At 34.6% G+C, this 21,054-nt stretch overlaps 1 protein-coding gene across 3 annotated transcripts; it reads right to left on the reverse strand.

The window, feature by feature from the left end:
- Nucleotides 1-5,822: 5,822 nt before the first annotated feature.
- On the reverse strand, nt 5,823-12,693 carry LOC113702446 (signal recognition particle 19 kDa protein-like). Of its 3 annotated transcripts, XM_027223662.2 has the most exons (5): nt 12,466-12,683; nt 11,513-11,614; nt 9,554-9,745; nt 9,285-9,384; nt 5,823-6,258 (listed from the first exon to the last, which is right to left on the reverse strand). In XM_027223662.2, the coding sequence occupies exons 3-5, from the start codon at nt 9,728-9,730 to the stop codon at nt 6,128-6,130; spliced, it is 408 nt and encodes a 135-aa protein (XP_027079463.1). In that variant the 5' UTR covers nt 9,731-9,745; nt 11,513-11,614; nt 12,466-12,683; the 3' UTR covers nt 5,823-6,127. The 3 variants fall into 3 exon arrangements, with proteins under 3 accessions (XP_027079463.1, XP_027079464.1, XP_071915738.1); XM_027223663.2 differs by lacking the exon at nt 11,513-11,614 and having other exon boundaries at nt 12,466-12,693; XM_072059637.1 differs by lacking the exon at nt 12,466-12,683 and having other exon boundaries at nt 5,905-6,258; nt 11,513-11,696.
- Nucleotides 12,694-21,054: the final 8,361 nt, after the last annotated feature.

Genomic DNA, 21,054 nt, shown 5'->3' on the forward strand with positions numbered 1-21,054 from the left:
TTTCTCAGCCAACACAGATAAGGCTCCAACACTTTCCCTTGGAAGAAATGTAGCTTCCACTTTTGTTACAGGAATCGTTGTACTTCCCATTAAAGTCTACAACTTATCCTAATTTTAAAAATTCGTAACCTATTCTTATCATTAAACTTTTTTCGATGTCAAGAAAACAAAAGAAAAAGAAAAAGAAGAAAATGTAGCCTTGCTGAGTGCTTACTGTCAAATCAAATTATGCACAACTTTGCACAACTTGAATAAAGTTCTTTCTAATTTCGCTTTCTCCATTAAGCCCACCTCAAATTGTTGGACACTTAAGATGGGAAATTGGGGGTTGACTACTTTAGATAGAAGAATTTTGATGACCAAGGTCTAAGCATCCATTATTGATATAGATGCCATATTGGTATTGGTTGTTTCACTATCCTACGCATAAAGGGGCATCATGCAATGCAAAACTTTTAAGATGTCACATTAGTTATTGAAAGCAACAAGGCTTTTGAATTCACTAAAAACTAGTAATAAAATTTAGACAAAACAAGATTTTGTAATTCACTATATTTTGTATCATTTTAAAGTGTCATCAATTGAAAGTCCAATACAAACTTCAAATCCATAGAAATTCATATCAAGAAAAGAAAATTTTACTAATTTGAGAACTATACTGTGATTGTAGTTAATTCTAGTGAACAACTGAATGCAACACAATTAAAAAAGGGATTCTGTTTGCAATGAAATGATTTTGTTTATGAAGTGTTAAATGCAGTAAAAATAGGAGTAGCAATTTTGCCTTGACTTGGTCAATTGGGAGGAAAATTCTGAGGTAACACTTTTATTTTCATATTGTTCTTAATATCATTAGTTTATTTATGATGTATTTTTAATTCACAAAGAAAACAAAAAGAATTCAAGATGGGATGGAAAAAAAAAGTTGACTTTTTAATGATCTTAGCCTCTTAGGTATCCTTGAATTGTCCCAATAACTAGTTTATGACCCATGCTTCTAACATGAGAACATGTATGGATGAGAGAAGAATTAATCGCAATAAATCCTCTTCAACTTTTGGTGAAGTTTCACTTTACCCCCTCCAACATTTTCAAAGAAATACATTGGCCCCATTCAGATATTCTTGGACAAAAATGCCATCAAAATATGGATAGTTTAATAGTATTTTCCGTCAAATATTTCTTTTTTTTCCTTTTCCTTATTATTTCCATTTTGTTCTTCACCATCTAGTCAATTTCATTTATGTGTTAACACTAGATTCATTTTTTTTAACATTTACCTTTATCATTATCTTCGTGTATTTGGTTCCGATTTTCACAATCTTGTCTCTTCCTCCACATAAACAAATTATGCAACATAAAACACTTTATACTATTCGAACATATCTAAGAATATACATAGCTAGAGGAATAGATTGATTTGTGAAGGATTGAAACTTGAGCTTTGCTAGGTTTTTTTTTTTAAGTAGGAATTATTAGCAGAGAGAGGAGGAATCAGAGTTTCATGATGGTTTAAGAGTTTAGTGAAAGGAGGGTTTGCAAAAAGGAAGTTAAAGGGAAAAATGGAAAAAATAAAAAGGAAACTAAGTTGGGAAAATAGATGGTAAAATCTTTGATTGTAAGAATATATTCGTAAAAAAAAAATCAATGGGGATTATTTCTTTATTCGAAAAGTTATGGGGTCAAACTACAATTCCTTCAAAAGTTCAAAACGGTTTAGTGCAATTAATCCATGACATAATCTACCTATTTTCTCTTTTTTGCCCTTTTCTTGATGGAGCCAAAAGAAAAGTTATGTTATCATGGTGCAATACCCTAAAGTTATTGCATGATGTGTAATATAAAAATAAAATAAGGAAAAGCTCTAAATTGGTCTTCTTGCCAAATGCCACCTGATATGGAATTTGGTTCCAGATGTGTCAGACAAGGGATCCATCCAAAGAAGGAAGATCATGTCCACTTGAAACTTGGCATATTGTCATTATTTATCCAAATGGTCTCTGTTTGGACCAACAGGATTCAGGACCATAATCTGTACGGTATTAGATAATCACAGTTTTTTTTTTTTTTTTGCAGTGCAACCAAATCAGAACATTTACTTGTTTCAAGACATTTTTGGTTTTTTTTTTCTTTTCTATTTTTTTTATATCATGCACTAAAGCGCTTCGTCATGTAATGTATATCAGATAAATAAATAATTGAAAAATATGTTTATGGCATAATGAAGAAAAATTATTCTAAATAATGGTTTTCAAAGCGATAAAACTAACTTTGTTTTTCACTATTAAACCCAAATCTGGAACAATTCTACAAGTGAGTTTTAATCTGAATATTGTCCTAATTGATTTTGTCATTGATGGCTACAATAAGTTACGTAATTCATCTTTCTACTTGTTTCCAATGATTTTTCCAATTTTCAACCTCCTATGACTTTCAAGATTGATTTGGTTTGAAATATTAGAATTAATTTATTGTTACCCCTTGGAGAAGATGGGACAAAATACCCTTAGGGATAAGTGGTGTTTGGACTTCGGAACAAAGATTAAGTAAACTCATTCACCTCACCTGAATATAAATCTACTTTAGAATAGCTACCTTATGGTAATGATAATGAAATAAACATTTTGTTAACCTAATTGTTCTATAAAATTATTGTGTATATGCTTAAGAGTAAATCTTATATATACTAACAGTGCATACACTATCACCGTTTGATTCATAACACATGTGCAAAAATTAAATTTCAAATTCAAATTTTTCATAGTTGTCATTCAAAAATTAAATGTCTGCTTGCAGATGCTTTGTAGTAGAGTTAAAGATTTATTCTCGATGCTTTAATTATTGGCTTAGATTTATTATGAAGATCATATTATTTAAATTCAAAATGGGTTAATGGGTTAATTGCACCAAACCCCATAAAGGTTTAATGTGTTTACATTTGAGTTCTTCGTGTTAGACTGTAACAAAAGACAAATGTCATTAATATTGTCCAAAAGACTAAAATAAGCTACTAAAGTTTATTATTCTTATTCCTTAATTATTCTTTGACCAAATCTTTGGCACTCAAGGCACTCGAAGGGACACAACAAAATAATTAACGTCATATTTTCCATAGATTTTTAAATTTAGCTTATTTAACCTTCTCAAAATGAGCTTTAATTCATACTGGCGAAACTATACAAATATTATATGGAGTTTGCAGTTAGATTAGATTTTGAGCATGCTTTGGTGTGAATTTTAAGGAGTTTAAACGTGTACTAGTGAATTTAGAGAAAAGATAAACGACGATCGCAATTTTGAGTTGTTCATTGAGAACTCTATGAAATATTAATTACAAACTGTTAAAGTATTAATCATTTAAAGAATCTCTTCCTAAATCCTAATACTATATAAGAATGAGTTTGGGTCAAAGAATGGCTTTGAATTTCAACCGCAAGAGTAGGGGTATTTTGGGATTGTGAGGTTGTTTTGAGTGTAGTTATAGTATTGGGTACTACTTTAGATAACATGTGTATTATTGTGTTTATTAAAATGTCCTTGTATTCTAAAAGATGCAGTGATGATTTGTTCAAAGGTTTGGGTAGTTTGGGAATGTGAGATTATTTGGTCATCTTTTCTACAATGGGTATAACCCATAATAGCTTCTTTATTGGTGTAATTACTTAAATGTCCTTGCAGAGACATTCATTTTGATTTGTGTCAATTGTTACTGTTACTTTGCTATTATAACTTGAAGAACTTCAAACGTCATCTTCATCTCAATTAAAGCATGGACAATGTGGTTTATTAAGGAATTTATGATTGAGCATTAGTTTCAACTTCAATTCTTCAAATGTCTGCCCCTTCACATTCTTCCGTTATGTTCCTTTCGTCTTCCGATAAATACTTATTTGTATTGCCATTGTACTCTGAATTTCAACTTATTCAATGAAACATCACCTCAAGAATGAAACCTCACCTCAATTGTCCTTATTTTTGGGGGAAAGATCTAATTAGTATCGAGTTAATGAAATTACAGGTAAAGGCCTATGTTAAAGGCATTTGGCATTATGTTCACCCAAAATCTACGAGGGTTGATGATCCATTGCTGAATCCTCGGATGGAACCAAACCTTTTGAGGCTAGGCTTTGTCATTGCTAAAAAAATTGGCTACTCTCATCAACAAGAATGTTGTGTAGATGCATCTTTAAGTGGATAATTACTTTGTTTATTGCCATTAATCATTTGGGTATCTGTTTAAAGTTCATTTAGTCTTGTTAATGAAAAGCTCATATACAAGTGTTTGTTTCAAAATATATGAACTGAGCAAGATAGCATGCATAATTTCCTTCTCCATCTTCCAGTATACATTAGATATTTTGTTACTTCATATTGTTACTCAATATGCGTGAGTTTTTTGATATTTGCTTGAACTACTGTAAAATCTTCTTTAACCACAGGCACCAAACACCTGTGCGATGCGCAGGCATTTCCCTCCTAGTATTACTACATAAAAGCAACACAATCACATAGTTACAACATAAAACAATGATTATACAATTTAATTTGGAATATAATCAAGTAAAGTATCTACAAAGTATACAAAGCATATTTCAAGTGCTAATTGAACAAAAAAAAAAAACAATGTTATATATCTTTGAGTAATCAATTCTTCTTTACGCTTCTACATTTCCCCTCTCAAATTCCGAACAAAAGGATTCTTCACTACTTTCAAATCTCAGAATCCCTAATAAGTGGTTTTTCTACTTTTCCTTTTGAAATCCCTAATAAATTTTTCTCTAGATGCCTTTGTAAAGGTGAATAAAGAGAGAACAATTATTTAGAGTTTTAGATTGTAGAAAAAAACTAATGATGCTTTTCAAATGAATTTGTTAGGACTATATTGAGAAAAATCGCATCCGATCCTCATCTTCTTGAGGAGCACGCTTACCAAGTCTCATCCTAAAAATTTGACACCTATAACAACTCACATAATTTCATTAACCCAACCTTATCTCGAAACCTATTTGGCTATTCCCTACTCTTGAATATTACGAAACCTGTCAGTGCATCAATAACAAGAAATCACATCAAACGAAAATCTATAAACCCTAAATCCATAATCAAAATTATTCTTAACACTCTCAACATTCAATGAACTTTTTTAAATTTGAATATCTGTGATTGCTTTGGAATTCTAAAAAATCACTACTCCTATTATAAAAAAAAAAATTGTTTGCAGATGTCTCAAATTTTTAAAGTGAGGCTCAATAAGGAGCTCCTTCAGGGGGCTGAGGATCGGATGCGAGAAAAAATGGAGAAGAATAGCTAAGGCAAAATCGAGTCACTTTCTTCGATCAATGGGTGGGTTTCTTGTCTGCTAATTTTTGAATGTTTTTTGCTGATTTCGATAAGGGTTTTGCACTTTGTTTACTTTTGCGGACGCGGGAACATAAAAAAAAAAAAAAAAAAGTATAGAAATGTTACTAAATCTTTTGTTGAAAGCTTGTGGGGGCTTTTTTTCCCCTTTTTGGAAGTGTGGGAACAAAATTACTATAATATATAAACAAAAATTTTTCGATATATAAAGTCATTCAAGCATGGCTAAGAAAATAAAGAAGCAAAATTTTAATTTCAACCTCACTAAACTAAACAAACAAAGCTCATACACAAGCTCGTTGAAATAGTTTGCTGATGCAGAGGATCTTTTCGACTAATGCACATAGAATTACATAGTCAAGCAAGCAGCTGTCATTTCCTCCTAGAAAAATATCAAAGGTTATCATGGGATGCTAGTTTCAGGACCCAACTCCTGTTTTAAATGTCTACAAACTTGAACATAATTAGGTTCAATAACTAATCCGATATAATTCAACCCATGGAAGAGCAAAACAATTCTAAATCAGCGGAACGAGAATACAAGAATTTGCCAACGAAGAATGAGCTCTATGAGATTGCCATTCAAGCAAGAAAGGTCCGCAACAAGAGGTAGTAGGATATAATAGAGGCAGGGCTTCAGATCCCAAAATTTTTTGCAACCCTGAACGCATCTTAAATTGAGGAAAAGATAAAAATGATGTGACAGGTTCCAAAATACATCATGTTCAGACCAAATATGGTGGAAATAACCATCATGAGTTTCATGAAGTTATCTCTTCTTCTTTCCACCCTTTGCAGGCTTCGAAGGGCCAGCCGCTGAAGATGTCGCAGGTTCTTGCTTTTTGGTCCTATTCGAATGTTTGGGGACCAATTCTGCAACACGGAGCATCAGTTGTTTCCCTACATGATGAACCAACATTAGAAACAAAGGATAACCAAAACAGATACTGTATTCTGAGCATTCCAAACGACAAAACCAGCACAAGGCATGCATAGACCTTCATAGTTCGTTAAATTTCTCCAGACAAGCCCATAAAAAGAGCACTACATATTCAAATTACTTGAATACTGAAAGTTCTAAAAACCTAAAATCTCATGTTCGAGATCAATACGCAACAAAAGTAACAACACTGAAGTGTATTAAGCAGCCATTATATAGGGTTCCTGTCATAGGCATTACAAAGGCTTCCAAAGATAGACAAAATGAAAAAATTGCGTGAGGACCAGACTATCTTGAAGCACAAGTTCATAGAAAGGAGAGACTTTATCTTTTAAAAGACAATGATACACCTTTTCACTTGGGTTCTATAATTCTTGTTAATGTGCCAGAGACAAGCAAAAAAGGCTCTGTCGAAGAAGGCACTGACAAAGAGCATCAAGCCAAAAATGATGAAATTTCCAGCAAAGAAAACAACTGCGATGAAGGGATATAAGGGGGAGAGAGTAGAGACCCAAGTCTGAATGTGGCCCAATTGCACCCACTTCACCCTTTCTTGTGTGATAAAATGTCACATTGGGCTAACCAAATCTGAATGTTGTGTAAATTAATATGAATTGAATGTTGGTTTTAATAAAAAAAATTGTGGCCCAATTACTTAAATCTCATGGGACAGATTCACTCTTTCTTTTTACGTGTGTGTGTAAAAATGCCCCACAAAATAAAAAGATCAATGTGCGCTTAAGATTTTCTCTACTTGGTTAGGTTTTGCACTTCCTTATCTGTTCCATTTTTCTGGAAAAGTTTTCCTATGAATATTTTTGTGTGATTTGTGTGTGTTTGTGAGAGAGAGGAGGGCAACAGTCTGCTGCCAGTTTCCAGCTGCCAAAGAAGAAGATGAAACAGACTTAGGAGAGGAGAAGCTGACTACAGGTTTCAGGTCATTAATCAATTTTGAGGATCATTTAAAAGGGAAATGGTGTAAATGTGCCAATTGCACTTCCTTCTCATGTGTTCTATTTTCCATCTAACTTAACAGAATGGCCTAGTTGAAGCTCAGTGGACTGGACGAGACAAAAAAAAAAGGTTCAATAATATGAACGAGAATCTGAGATAGTTTTGTGGGTGACTGTGCACTTCAAAAAAAGAAGTTATTAGTGACATCCATGTACCAAAAACTGCCTCCCATGGTCTGGCAAATATCTATATATAAAATTAAAAAAGAAATATTACCACATAAAACACGCATTAAGCAACATAAGACAATATCTTTTCTCCCTCTAATGAGAATATTGACTTCTAAGAGATTGAATTCATTAAAAGCAATATGATCAATTAGGAAGTATTTCATAGTAAGAATTCACTGTACAACTTCCAGAATTTTAATGCATCTCAGAATTTTAATACATATAGTAAGTGTAGATAACTTGGAAATCTCCAACTTATTACTGAAGCATATTTAGCATATTTGGTGATTTAATTATTAATCTTTTGCACAAAATTTGAACACCTCCATATTTCCCATACTATAAAACATACAGGTGCATGTATGGGCCAAAAACACTTGGCCTTTTCTTCAACCCTCTAATGTCTTTCAAATTTCATGTGCATCTAAGCCTCCAGCACTGATCTGTCTTGCTCCTCTATGGCAGAAGAAGCATGTCTGTTTTCCACTTCCTTTTCAATATCTTTCAACTATAAATTATCGAGTTCATTATGTATTGCCTCATTCTTCAACCCACATCTTTCCAACTTACCTATTTGCCACATATTGACAAGTTAACAAACATGTGATGTCAAACCATGTGATTCCTATTGTCCCATAAAAGTTCAAAATGCTAGAGAAAACTTTGTATTGCAAATGTGGAGCCTATGCAACTTAAATCTAGCACTATCAATACAAAGCACAATGGTTCACCACATGCATCATACCTTTGATTAAACGCCAATTTTGGCTTATCAATGAATTGACATCCACATAAATTCATGCAAAATATAGAATAGTATAATGAGAAAATCAATGCATATGCAAAATTCAAGGTCTTGAACTATTGTTTCAGATTGTCACGTATACCGACCAAACAAGAAGGAAACATCAATATATATATATATATATATAAGATTAGTTATAACTGATCCATTGAACAAAAGTAGTTTGTGAGGGACTCACATATACATCAGACAGCAATATAGACACTGTTTTATGCCAGAAATTCTCAAAGGTAAACCAAGAAAACAGCACAGTATTTCAACCAACACAATCAACTTCAATAGTCCAGAATTACGTCCTCTATCCCAGCATATTCATTGCAGCTATTCCGTCCATTTAACACTTAAACTGCATTGTATCATTTACAACTGTTATTAGTGCTATTTAAAATGCAACCAAAAATTTTAATTAATCAAAGCCAATATCCAGCCTTGTTAATTCTACTCGAACTCGAAACTGCAGATAGCCATCTCCAGTATTCTGTTTAGCATGCACAAAAACATTTTAATACATCTCCAAAATAAATGGTGCTGTCATCTTGTAGTTCCAAGTTTACACATCTTTTCCAAATTTATGATTCTGAAATACTAAATCACATACTTCTTAACTATCTAGACATATGTGTGGTTAGTGAATTTTTTGCTATTCTGAAAAACTTTGCTTCTTCCTTCCTTCCTCCTCCCCAACCTCTTATACTTGGTTCTCATGCAGTTTGGAAGAGTGGGGAGGAGGAGGAGAAGGAAAGGGGTGGGGAACCTCTGTCAAAATAACTAGGAGGAGCATAATTATGATGGATTATTCATTTTCGATCTCAGACAACTGCCAACAGCTTGTTTATGAATATCTTCCATGCAATATTGCATCAACAAAATTAGAAGCATTCAACATCTGAAGTAACTAGTTTAGCCACATGCCGAGTTAACTCGCGGCTCAATCAATAAACAAATAAATAAATAAATCAAATCTTTACAAAGCTAAGAATTTAAAGTCAGTCCTTACTAGAAGAAATGGCTGGATTGAAAAGACTTCCATCTTCCCTTTTTAACATAACCCTTACTCGTCCCCTTTGCATAAAATCACGTGGATATGCCTTGTCAACCTACGAGAGTTGTGTACATGCCCAAAAATCAAACTACATTCATAAAAGTATATAAGAAAATTCATATTATCAAATTAGCAATCCATCAAGCTCTTTGTTGATGTAAAACACAATTTTGCAAACTGCAACAAAGAGATGGAAACTTAAATGAAAGTGCTCAATAACATACCTCAATAGCACACGGAAGTTTCAGGTGAATACAGCAATCATGGATTTCAACACAAGTAGGGTTTTCACATGCTTTGCTGACGCTAATCCGCCTGCCTTCAGCTATTGTCTTCTTTGAGTTGATGTAGATAGGATAGAGCACAATCCATTTCTTTATAGCTTGTATATTACCATCCATATTCGCCGCCACCAGCTGAAAACATAAACACTTATGTCATTCGCAACAACCTTTCTGAAGAATTTAAAGACTAGAAACTACAAGGAGTATTTAAAACAGGAAGAAGCACAGAGTAAAAATCATACACAGTCAATTAATTACTCTTGGCTCAGCTTCTTTTCCTGTTATTTTGAAATTGTTATGCTGTTGCAGCTACTACAACTAACTTGACAACCTTGTACTCCTATCCCTACCCCTACTTTCCATCCCCATTCCCAAAAAGAAATCCATTAAATAACAGCACTTTTCTATGTTCTGCACTAGGACCCTCCCAAACTGCAAACCAGGATTTCTTTCAGAAAAAAGGAGAAAAATGAAAAGGGAACGGAAATAGAAGAAATAACAACAATTACGTTGTCAGATCAATACCTGCATGGAACTTAAAACTATTGGATATCCACTTTTCAAAATAAGACTAAACATTAGACATATTTACTAAAGAGCATGCAGCTACATCTTATTGCATGTTACTGCATGAAAATGCAAAAAGAAAAGAAATGCAATGAGTCAGAAGTGTTATGCAGGAAAACCATACTTTATCAAAAAGATACAACTAATGCTGTTTATTTATCAGAAGAGCTGATAAAAACTCAACAGTAGAACTCATAAGCAGATCTACCATCAGCTAGCATATCTTACTCAAGATAAGGAAAATCTTGTAACAAATTTGCTTACACTTAAAGCTAAAAGGAAAAACTTAAGTACACAACTTTCATGGACAGATTCCATTTACTGAAACTCTTGCCGGTAATATGACATTACTCAAATTGGAGTCTTTTGTCTATATGCAAAGGGATGCTCACTCTTTCTTCAATTCAAAGTGCAGTATCATCTTTCAGAGTTTATTACTAGTTCAAGAAATCATATTTATTCATACATCCTAGTTTGCATTTTCCATTAGTAAGAGAATCTATCCTCCTTCCAATAAGCACAGATTGGAAAACGAAAGACCTTCACACTCTAATACAACAAGACTGACCTTAATATTTCAAGTCAGTGAAGTTCAAGGTCAGCAAATCAAGAAAAACAATAATGGGCACCCACTAATGACTAAACCCATTCACGGAGTCATCATCGACATTGGTGATATCATGGAGGTAACTGACCACAACAAAATAATCACATAAAGTAAGAAAAAAGAACAAGATAAGTGGCTTAGGTATCATCTTTCCTACGTAAGAACATCAAGAACTTTAAATTTCAGATGGGAATTATGTAATGCTTGCCTTGCTAAATTCACTCTTCCTGTTATTAAAAGAAAAAACACCTTTTAAAAAAAAAAGGCGCCATAAAAATTTGAAAAAAAAAATCTACAAGAATTCTACATTTTCCCTTTCAATTTGCGTTTTAGAAAAATGATATCAGTCAATTTACAGATTTAATCATGCCAAATAACCATAAGCCATCAGGATACAAACATTTCCTCACTTGGGCACTGTAAGATAAATTGAAACCAAGGAAAACATAGGATGTATAATCTGAACAAAAAAAATGTAAACCCAAAGTGTATATCTACCCCCTGCCAATTTGCCTAAATTCCCCAACAATAAAAGGACCAAAGGAAGATTAAAAAAAAAAGGAAAAAGAACATTGATTCATGGATAAAGTTAACTCAAGAATCAATTAAATTTTGGTGTCTAGGCAAGCAAACGATGTTAACCAGAGAGCATGTATGAATACAATTATCTGATCTGATCCTAAAACCACTAAAATAAAAGGCAAAAAAATAAAGGAAAAAATTACCTGTAAAATTCAGGCAGATAAAGTTTGGGAACAGCTCAGAAGTGTTTACTCCTACTATCCTTGCCAGCAATTTTTGATTCTTCGTCAAATTCTAGTTGAATTCTGAAATTAGGGGTTTTTAGAATGGACTTCTGGCGTGGAGGAGCTTCTAAGAACTAGTTAGAGAATAAATCCAAAGAAAGAGAGAGAAAGAAAGAAAACAAGAAACCCAAAAAAAAAAATCACTTCCCGTTTTTTGGTTAATTACATTTAGCTCCCTTAAGATTCGGCCAAATTACAAATCAAAGCCCAAGGTTTGACCATATTGCAGTCACCCGGTTCCTGTCTCCAAGGCATAACACCAATTCCATTTCCACCACCTTTGTTCTGTCCCATTCTACTCTCTGTCCCATGCTAATAATAATGTTTAATCATTACTTCGTGAATTAAGCCAACCATTTTATCACATTGAGAACTTGATCCATTCGGGCCCTTATGTAGAGGGGCAACTATCAATCGGAAGGGGGGAGGAACAATATCCAAAGTCCTCAGACCCAAATTTCTTCTCCACCATTAGCTTTAACAGACAAAATAGGGTCCTGTCAAAATTACTTTTGAAGGAAAATGACTGGATATTTTAAATCTCCTCCAACCGTATAATTCAAGGTGAGAAAATATGCTGTCATTATGTCCTCAACCCAGCAGAAGAATTCAACAAACAGCGGAATAAATTATGATACTAACAACTACTGCTACCTTTTGTTTTGGTAACTACTAACAACACAACAGAAATGTTAAATAACGCTAATAAATACTTGAGTGGTGTGGCGGTGTTCATATCATGGAGATCGGCAAAGCAGCCATAGGATTAGAAATCTGTGGGGGAAATTGAGAGGTTGTGGACCGTTGGATTTAAATGGGTGCGGGATCAATGAATGAGACGGTATTGCACATTAGAGCAGAGGCAGACATACCAGTAACCAGATGCAGCGAGCTCTCTCTCTCTTCTTCGCTTTTCAAATTAGCTCCGATGTCAACCAACTCTGTAGCGATGGCGATGGAGGCTGACAGATGCGGCGAGCAACGGCGTCGGCGACGAGTGAGAGATTGAGAGTAACGGAGATAGGGTTGAGAAGTCACTCAGTGGTTCGAAGTTCGAACAGAGAAGAAGGGAGAAAGAGAAACTAAAGTCCGAAGCATTTCACAATTTTTTGGCACATTTTCCATCGTTTCTTCGCTTTTTCCCAACATTTTTTCTTTTTAGACCTTTTACAATTATGTTATTCTTTTTTGTCATTATGAAATTTTATTATTAAAAAGAGTACATTGTAAATCTATAACGGTTATTTTATAATTATAATACATATATATTATGTAAATTATATATATATTAATTAAATATATCCGATTCGACGAGTACAAGTCGCAAAATCCTGACTCAAACTCGATTTCAAAGTATAATTGAATAGCTCGAGACTCGCCTCGAACTCGATTAAATCGAGTTCAAGCCAAGTCGTTGAGTAGCTCGACCCGCGTACATCCCTAGTCACCCCCTTGCTGATGATCAAGCAAACAGAACCAACGAAATGACCATAATAACCTCTACTATAAAAGTGAATTTGAAAAACCTCAAAAAGTAAACAATCAACTGCAACTTGAAAACCAACTCCCTTTAGTGGAGTTGGCCACCACCTTTAGTGTGGCGTGGGAGGTCAAGGGTTCAACCCTTGCTCCCATAAAAAAGTTGCCACTTAATGTGGCTTTGCTTAAGATCCATGTGGGTGCTGTGCACCCGTATGATCCGATGGTGGTTTAGTCCCCATCGGTTCCCCGTGACCCTGTTGGGTCCCTCCCCTATTATAGGCTAGATTAGGAATAGGAGTAGGTGTAGATGTAGATGATGACAAGTGAAAAAAACTGCAACTTGAAGATTTATTTATGTTTCCTCTTCATCAACGCACAATATACTGATGGATGTTGCTGGTGATGACCAAATCAACACAAGTTCAATCAGTTTATTTCATTCTAAATCACAAAATTACACATATATGGACAAATTCCTTAGATTATTGCTCAAAAAAAATCCGTTAATTGTTGAATGTGTTCCTAAACATTTGTCAAAATACATTAAGTACGGCAAGCATAGTTGCCAAACACCACATTGTTAAGTCAACATTTGTCGATTTTTTTTTAAGGAATTATCTCGTGTATATCATCCTCATAGACACACTAAAACTCCCGAAACAGCAAAAGAAGAAAAGCAAAGAAAACAACAAAAGCCAAAAGTCTCAACTCTAAAGGTTTCCTTTTGTTAATCTTGAACAAAATTGCCAAACACCTGAAATTCTAAGCTAGACCTTTTTATCATACATGAGTTGGGCACAATCAAAAGTTAACTTTTCCTCAAATTCGTCCAAGGACCTTTAAATTTTAGGGTGTTTTTTAATGTGTTGGTTGGTATTAAATTAATTAAATAATGTAGTAGATGATGGGTAATAATGGAATTATATTAATTATTTTCTCTCTTCTAATATTACTTTTTAGGGTAAAATACCAAAAAACTTCCTATGGTTTGACAAATATTTAATTTAACTCCTTCCGATTTGGAAACCTACATTATAACTCCCTGTGATTTTGACTAAATTGAAAATTAGACAGAAAGCATCAAATCTAACGATTGTATGTGAAATGGCAATATTGTCCCTACTATACATGATATGCTTCCATTCAATTTTCAATTTAATCGAAATTGTAAGGAGTCATAATGTAATTTTTCAAACTAGATGGAGTTAAATTGAACATTCAACAAACTATATGGAGTTCATTATATAAGGGTAATATTGACATTTCACGTATATATGTTAGATTGGATGCTTTCCGTCCAATTTTCAACGTAGTTGAAACCACAAGGAGTTATAATATAGGTTTTTAAACTAGAGGGAGTTAAATTGAACATTTAGCAAATCACAAGGAGTTTTTTGGTATTTTACCCTACTTTTTAATTGTTAGTTGGATCTAGATGTTACAAGATAATAAATATCAAGAAAGATTAGTATAATTTTCAAAATTTGAAAGGAGGTCGGTGAATTAGTTAGAAATCTCGTGAGAGGTTTCTAAAATTATCCCTAAAAATAAACTCAAAGATGTCGCTATCGGGAGTTAGATGGTTGGATCCCATTGCATTATCAGGATACGGGGCGGGAACGGTCATCAGATTGACCGTTCCCAAGCGGTCTCCTCACAAGCAGAAAGGAAAGGCAAGAAATGTACTACGTCAGCAGCCTTCAGCAGACTTCCAAAACGACGTCGTTTCAATATAAATGAAGGGAAAAAAAATAGATGATGGTGTTGACCGTAACGGACCGTCAGCACCAATGGCAAGCAAAGTCCCGCCTAAAATGAAACATTCCCCAAGAAGAGCCCTACTTACACTCCCTCCCAAAGGAAGCGGTTGCTGAAATTAACAAATGTAAAAAAATAGGGCAAGATTGGAGTGGAGGAACTAAAAGAGGAAACTAGAAGACGGGCAACAAAGTGCGACATTGGCAAAAGTTGTGGAACAGCGGCATCGTTGAAGGAAAATAAGAGCAAAGAGAAGGAAGAAGTGGTGGCGGAAGTAAAAGTTTTTGGTGATTGGGGTTTAATAAAAGAAGAAGAAAGTTGAACCCAAGTTTGAAAGTGGAAGATCGTGGGATTCGAAAGTAGTGAACGTCCACAAATCAGTCAGGTAAAACATGAGGAAGCCTAGAATGATATAGTAATGCATGCTATTTGACCAAAAAGTGGAAAAATCTTACTTTCTGGATGTTGTTGGTGTACACTATCATGATTGTACAGAGGGATGTCACACATGCAAAATTTTGTGTATAGTAATTGATAAGTGCAGCGTGATAGGAACATTACGTGTTAGCCTTTGATCGTCGAAACAGGATAGTGGGAAAGGAGGGGAAAATGTTGCGGCACAACCGCTTGAGAAAATGTGTGCATGGATCTGGGAGGGAGTTCGTAGGTGTAAAAAATTGGTGTACGTTCTAATTACTATATGCTGAGTAGATGTACAATATGTTGAGTGTGTGATACACTGCGTTATCAAATAGTCACAAGATAATTCAGTGAAGGATGGGTCATACAGCATGTTGGCTAAAAATTATGTTATGGTATGTGAGAAAAAAGTGACATGGAGAAACATTGATATGGTGTGTTAAGTGTAAAGTATTAACATAAGAAACGTTAGTTTGGGATGGGTATGTTGTATTTGATATTTCAGATCTGTATGTCTAGTATAGTAGTTGGTGTGTATGAACACAATGTTGGCTAAGTCTTACTTTTTGCGGACTAACAGGCACAGAGAAGAAATAGAGTACAAATATTAGTGTAAAATTGGTATGTCGTATTTTGATCGTCATTACTGTATGTCTATTATATTAGTTCAAGTGCATGAATACAATGTTAAATAAGTCATACATGTTGTCCTTTAACTGTTACATGATTTGGATTAACAGGTACAGGACAGAAAGAGAACATAAATGTTAGATTGAAAATGGAATATGGTATTTGGGACTGCATTGATGTATGTTTATTGTAATAGGTGTTGTGCATGAACAAAATGTTGGATAAGTGTTACATGGTGTGGATTAACAAGTACAGAGAAGAAACAGAATAGAAATGTTAGTGTATAATTGGTATGTCATATTTGAGACTTCGTTGGTGTATGTTTATTGTATTCGTTGCTATGCATAAACACAATGTTGGATAACTGTTACATGTTGTGGATTAACAGGAATAGGACACAAATAGAATAGAATTGATCGTTTGAATTTTATATGTCGTATTTGGGTCATCATTGGTATATGTTTATTGTATTAGTTTATGTGCATGAACACAGTGTTCCATAAGTGTTACTTGTTGTAGATTAATAGGCACAGAGAAGAAACAGAGTAGAAAATTTAGTGTCAAATTGGTATGTCTTTTCTGGATATTCATTAGTGTATGCCTATTCTATTAGTTCACGTGTATGAACACAATGTTGGATAAGTCTTACATGTTGTTGGATAACTGTTACATGGTGTGGATTAACAGGAATAGAACAGAAAGAAAAGAGTAAGGTTAGATTGAAATTGGAATGTCGTATGTGGGACTACATTGATGTATGTTTATTATATTAGTTCTTGTGTATGAACAAAGTGTTGGAAAAGTGTTACATGGTGTTGGATAACTGTTACATGGTATGGATTAACAGGCACAGGCCAGAAAGAGGAGAAATGTTAGATTGAAATTGAAATTTGCTTCCATTTGACACTGCATTGATGTATGTTAATTGTATTAATTCTTTTGCATCAACAAAGTGTTGGAAAAGTGTTACATGGTGTGGACTAATAGGCACAGGCCAGAAAGTGAAGAGAAATGTTAGATTGAAATTCAAATTTGCTTCCATTTGAAACTGCATTAATGTATGTTAATTGTATTAGTTCTTGTGCATGTTCACGGTTGTGTTGGATAAGTGTTACATGGTGTGGATTAATAAGTACAGAGAAAAAATAGAGTAGAAAAGTTAGTGCGTAATTGGTATGTCGTATTTGAGACTTCGTTGGTGTATGTTTATTATATTCATTGCTATGTATAAACAGGATGGCACGGATAAGAAGCAAAAGACGGAACAAGAGTTTAGACGAAAATGAAGGAATAGAGGCAGCGGGGACAAGTGAAGTTAGACAACCAGTTCCACCGCTGAATGCGTGGATGAAGTTTAGGTAATGTTGGTGTTTATTAAAAATAATAATGATGAGTAGAATGCACAGTTAATCGGTTAATATTGAATATGTGTAGGAAGGAGTATGAAAGCACCGTTCCAGCGAAAGGCATTAAGATAACAGAGGTACGCATAAGAACTAAATGAAACATTAATTTGGAAAGTTGGGGTGCGGTAAAAGTAATCAACACAATCAGAAAAGGGTTAATATCAGAAACCTCCCTCTTGGTTTCTTAGAATCGCACCTAGCACCCTCCATGTTATCAAAATCACACTTAGCACCACAAGAATGACAACTTTGATGTCATTGTCAGCCCCTCTATTTGAAAATAGTAGTAAAAAATGAAGTATAGGAGAGAGACTTTATTTTTGTTCCTCTTTTATCCATAACCCAAAATGAGTATACTTCGTAGGAGCAAAACAGGTATAAATCTTGATTTTTAGTATACGTAAATGATCATATAATAAATAATAGGATAGCATCAGGGTTGTAATAGGATTTGTATGAAACTGTAACCGAATTTGTTATTTTGTAGACCATGGAGTACGACGATATGTATCGTTTGGAGAGATGCGAGGTAAATAAGGTTGTTAGATCAATCATTCTTGAACAGGGTAACACGTTTTGAAAATTTTGTAATTTTGTGTAACACATTAGTGTACATATGGGTACAATACGTAATAATCGTATCTCTTATGATAGGTTTTACGGATAGTTCAATTAGAGTTACAATTTGTAAAAAAATATAACATTATTCAGAATAGTTATCAAAAAATTCTTAAAAAAATTTTCTGATTTTTTTATCTGTTTTGGTATACAGTTTTGTTCTTAGTTTTGTAGTGGAGTATTGGTCTCCGTATACTGCATAGATTATTTATAAATTATGGCCATTCAACTTTAGTTGTGGTATAACATTATTTATCCAGATTTTTTTTTGCCTCTGAATGAGTTAAGGTTATTTGTGGCATGGGGTAGATGTTGGTGATTTTTGAATAATTTGTTATCTTTTGATTAGGATAATCTGTCACATCCCACTGCCAGGGGTGCTAGGTATGATAATATTAACTTGAGAGGTGTCAGATGTGATTAGAACAAAAGTCAGGGGAGGAATTATACTATTAACCCATTAGAAAATGATGATGACATTAGGAATGATTAACGATTATATGCATCGAATGCAGTATAATAAAATGGTCAAAGCAGCATATGATAAATTGAGCGAGGAAGAAGTACAGAAGCGAAAAGAGAACTATTGGAAAGAAAAAGAGGAGTATAAGAGAGAAATGACGCGACTTGGAAAGACTATACCGCCAATAAAGCAGTATAAGGTAATCACAAAGCATGGATGAAGTTTAGGTTTGTATGTAATAATCTGTGTATGACTAACTAAGTTTTTCGCTTGAATTTGATTATAGAATCCGAAGTACACCATTCGTTATTCACCAAATCAGATGGTTTGGTTAGCATCGAACATTGATGAAACAAAAAAACAGCAAATCAGAGATATGGGGTTTGGAGGGCTGCTGGAAATACAGTGTCGCTCCATTCCGAACGGCATAGGAACCTGGCTGGTCGACAATTTTAATCCTACACTAAGCAGCTTTCAATTACATGGAGATGGTGTGCTACCCCTAACAGTAAAAGACATCGGTTTCATCCTTGGAATCCCAAATGATGGCCCCTTACCAGTTGAAGATGCTGATAGCAGTGAGGGTGGAGATTCTGGACCAAGTCGCCGAACATACAAATGGAAAGAGCTGCCGGAGGAGTTAGTATCCATGAGCAGTGGGGACGAGTTCAAGCGACTATTTGTTGCATTTGCTTGTGGATGTCTATTGGCTCCAACTACACGGGCTGAGCATAAAATCCGGCTATGGGATTGCACGAAGGTGGTTACTGAGGTGGCCTCATTAAACTGGGCCCAGTACATTAGAAATGTACTATGCAATAGGATATTAGAAGTGCAGAAGAAAAGCGGAAAGCAGCACCAATATGTTGGGGGCTGCATCTTTGTTCTACTGGTAAGTTTAATTACACGTTATTGAAAGTTAGTAAGTCATTTAACTAGTAGGGGATGCAACGATTTTGAAATTTTAATTAGGCACATGAAGGTTGTTTATGCAACGTACATATTATGATATGATAAGTGAGTATGAAGGACGGGAAAGAGGATTGTCGAACAAACGGGACATTAGATATAAATAAAATTTTGAAATTCGTGATACATATATTGTTTGCAAATGATATAAATGATGAGTCAGTCGCCAATTTGCTTGCAGGTGCATTACCTCGATCGAGTGACAATACTAAAGCATAGAGTGGCTCGAGTTACACCAAGAGCAAAGGCATGGACAGATGCTTTAATTTCACAGCGGGATGCATTGGAGATCGATAATCTCGGAGGTTATGGAAAAGGAAAACTAGTAAGAGAGATAATTATTTTTTTGCTTCGATAAGGATTGTAACTTACTAGTTAATATGTATAAGACACACATACCATGTACTTACGAAATGATGGTTTGACTTTATTTTCGTAGATTGGGGCGCATGAAGAGGAAGAGGCTGAATCAGGTGCACAGATAAATGAACTACCCCCTGAGCTAGTTGGAATAATGATGGACAGCGGTCATCATGACATTGCTGTAAGCTGCCTAACTTTTCTTAGAAGAAAGTTCATTCTGTAATGTTGTTGCTTAAGAGCAAATGTTATGCATTTATACTGATGTTTTTGTAAGCAGCCAAACCTACGTAACTGGGGAAAGTTATCTTGTCCGATACAATCATGATAAATCTTCCATGACCGCATACAATCATTTTGCGTTTGCTATGCATAACATACAAAAATAGGAAAGTTAGTTGTAAGTGGAGTTTGGGACAAATAAGTTACACCCAATCGTTTGTTAAGCTTTGTAAAAGGTGGCAACATTTTTCAAATACCGGTCACAAATAACACTATTGTTGTGATCTAAGCTAGGTACATTTCTTGCATAGAACAGATCGTGTCGTATTTTCCATATTCTATGACAGAAAAGAGCAGTGAAAAAAATTCTCGCATATTATTCATGCAAAATATAAAAGTAACTATCATAACCTCATTCGATTCGAGTGGCAAATACAGCTGAAGGCATTTTCACATATAACTGGATATTCATAACTTAGTCATGAAAAATATTTCACCAATTGAAAGTGAAAAGGCAGATTTAGTGAGATCCACGAGGAAGTAATACACATCAATGCATAATTTGCTATTCATCTGTTCTGGATTAAGTCGAAACGAGCTATTCATTATAGTTTGTTAATGTATAAGCAGGCTGAGCTTTCAGAAGTGTACAGTATGACAGTGAATTGTCAAAGAAGGATATTAAAGATTGCAGAAATATTGTGTTCTCATCCTAGGGCCAAAGCAGCAGCAACAGAGGTCGTTTCAAAGGAAAAGCAGAAACAGAGGCTGTCTGATTCAGAGCAGATACATCTTGATATGGAAAGCGAAGATCATTCAGAATATGAATCGGCTGAGGATGGAAAGGACTCCAAAGATCTCGATGACGGTGATAGTGAAAAAGAACAAGATGCCGGCGGTACTGCCGATGACATTGGGACGTCAATCAGATCAATAGATGAGACTGAACCAACAAATCGGCAATCAATAGGGCAGAAGACGGTTGAAAAAGAGCAAAGTGGGAGAACTAGTGATGGAAAGGAGGCAGAAAATGATGGCATCACAGGTGATGGGAAGGACATTTCATTCAGTGGAAACAAGGCAAATGATACCCCACCAATTGGCCAACTTGATTCACGAGACGTTGAAGTACA

The sequence above is a fragment of the Coffea arabica genome, chromosome 7e, assembly GCF_036785885.1.
Source record: "Coffea arabica cultivar ET-39 chromosome 7e, Coffea Arabica ET-39 HiFi, whole genome shotgun sequence".
Lineage (NCBI taxonomy): Eukaryota > Viridiplantae > Streptophyta > Magnoliopsida > Gentianales > Rubiaceae > Coffea > Coffea arabica.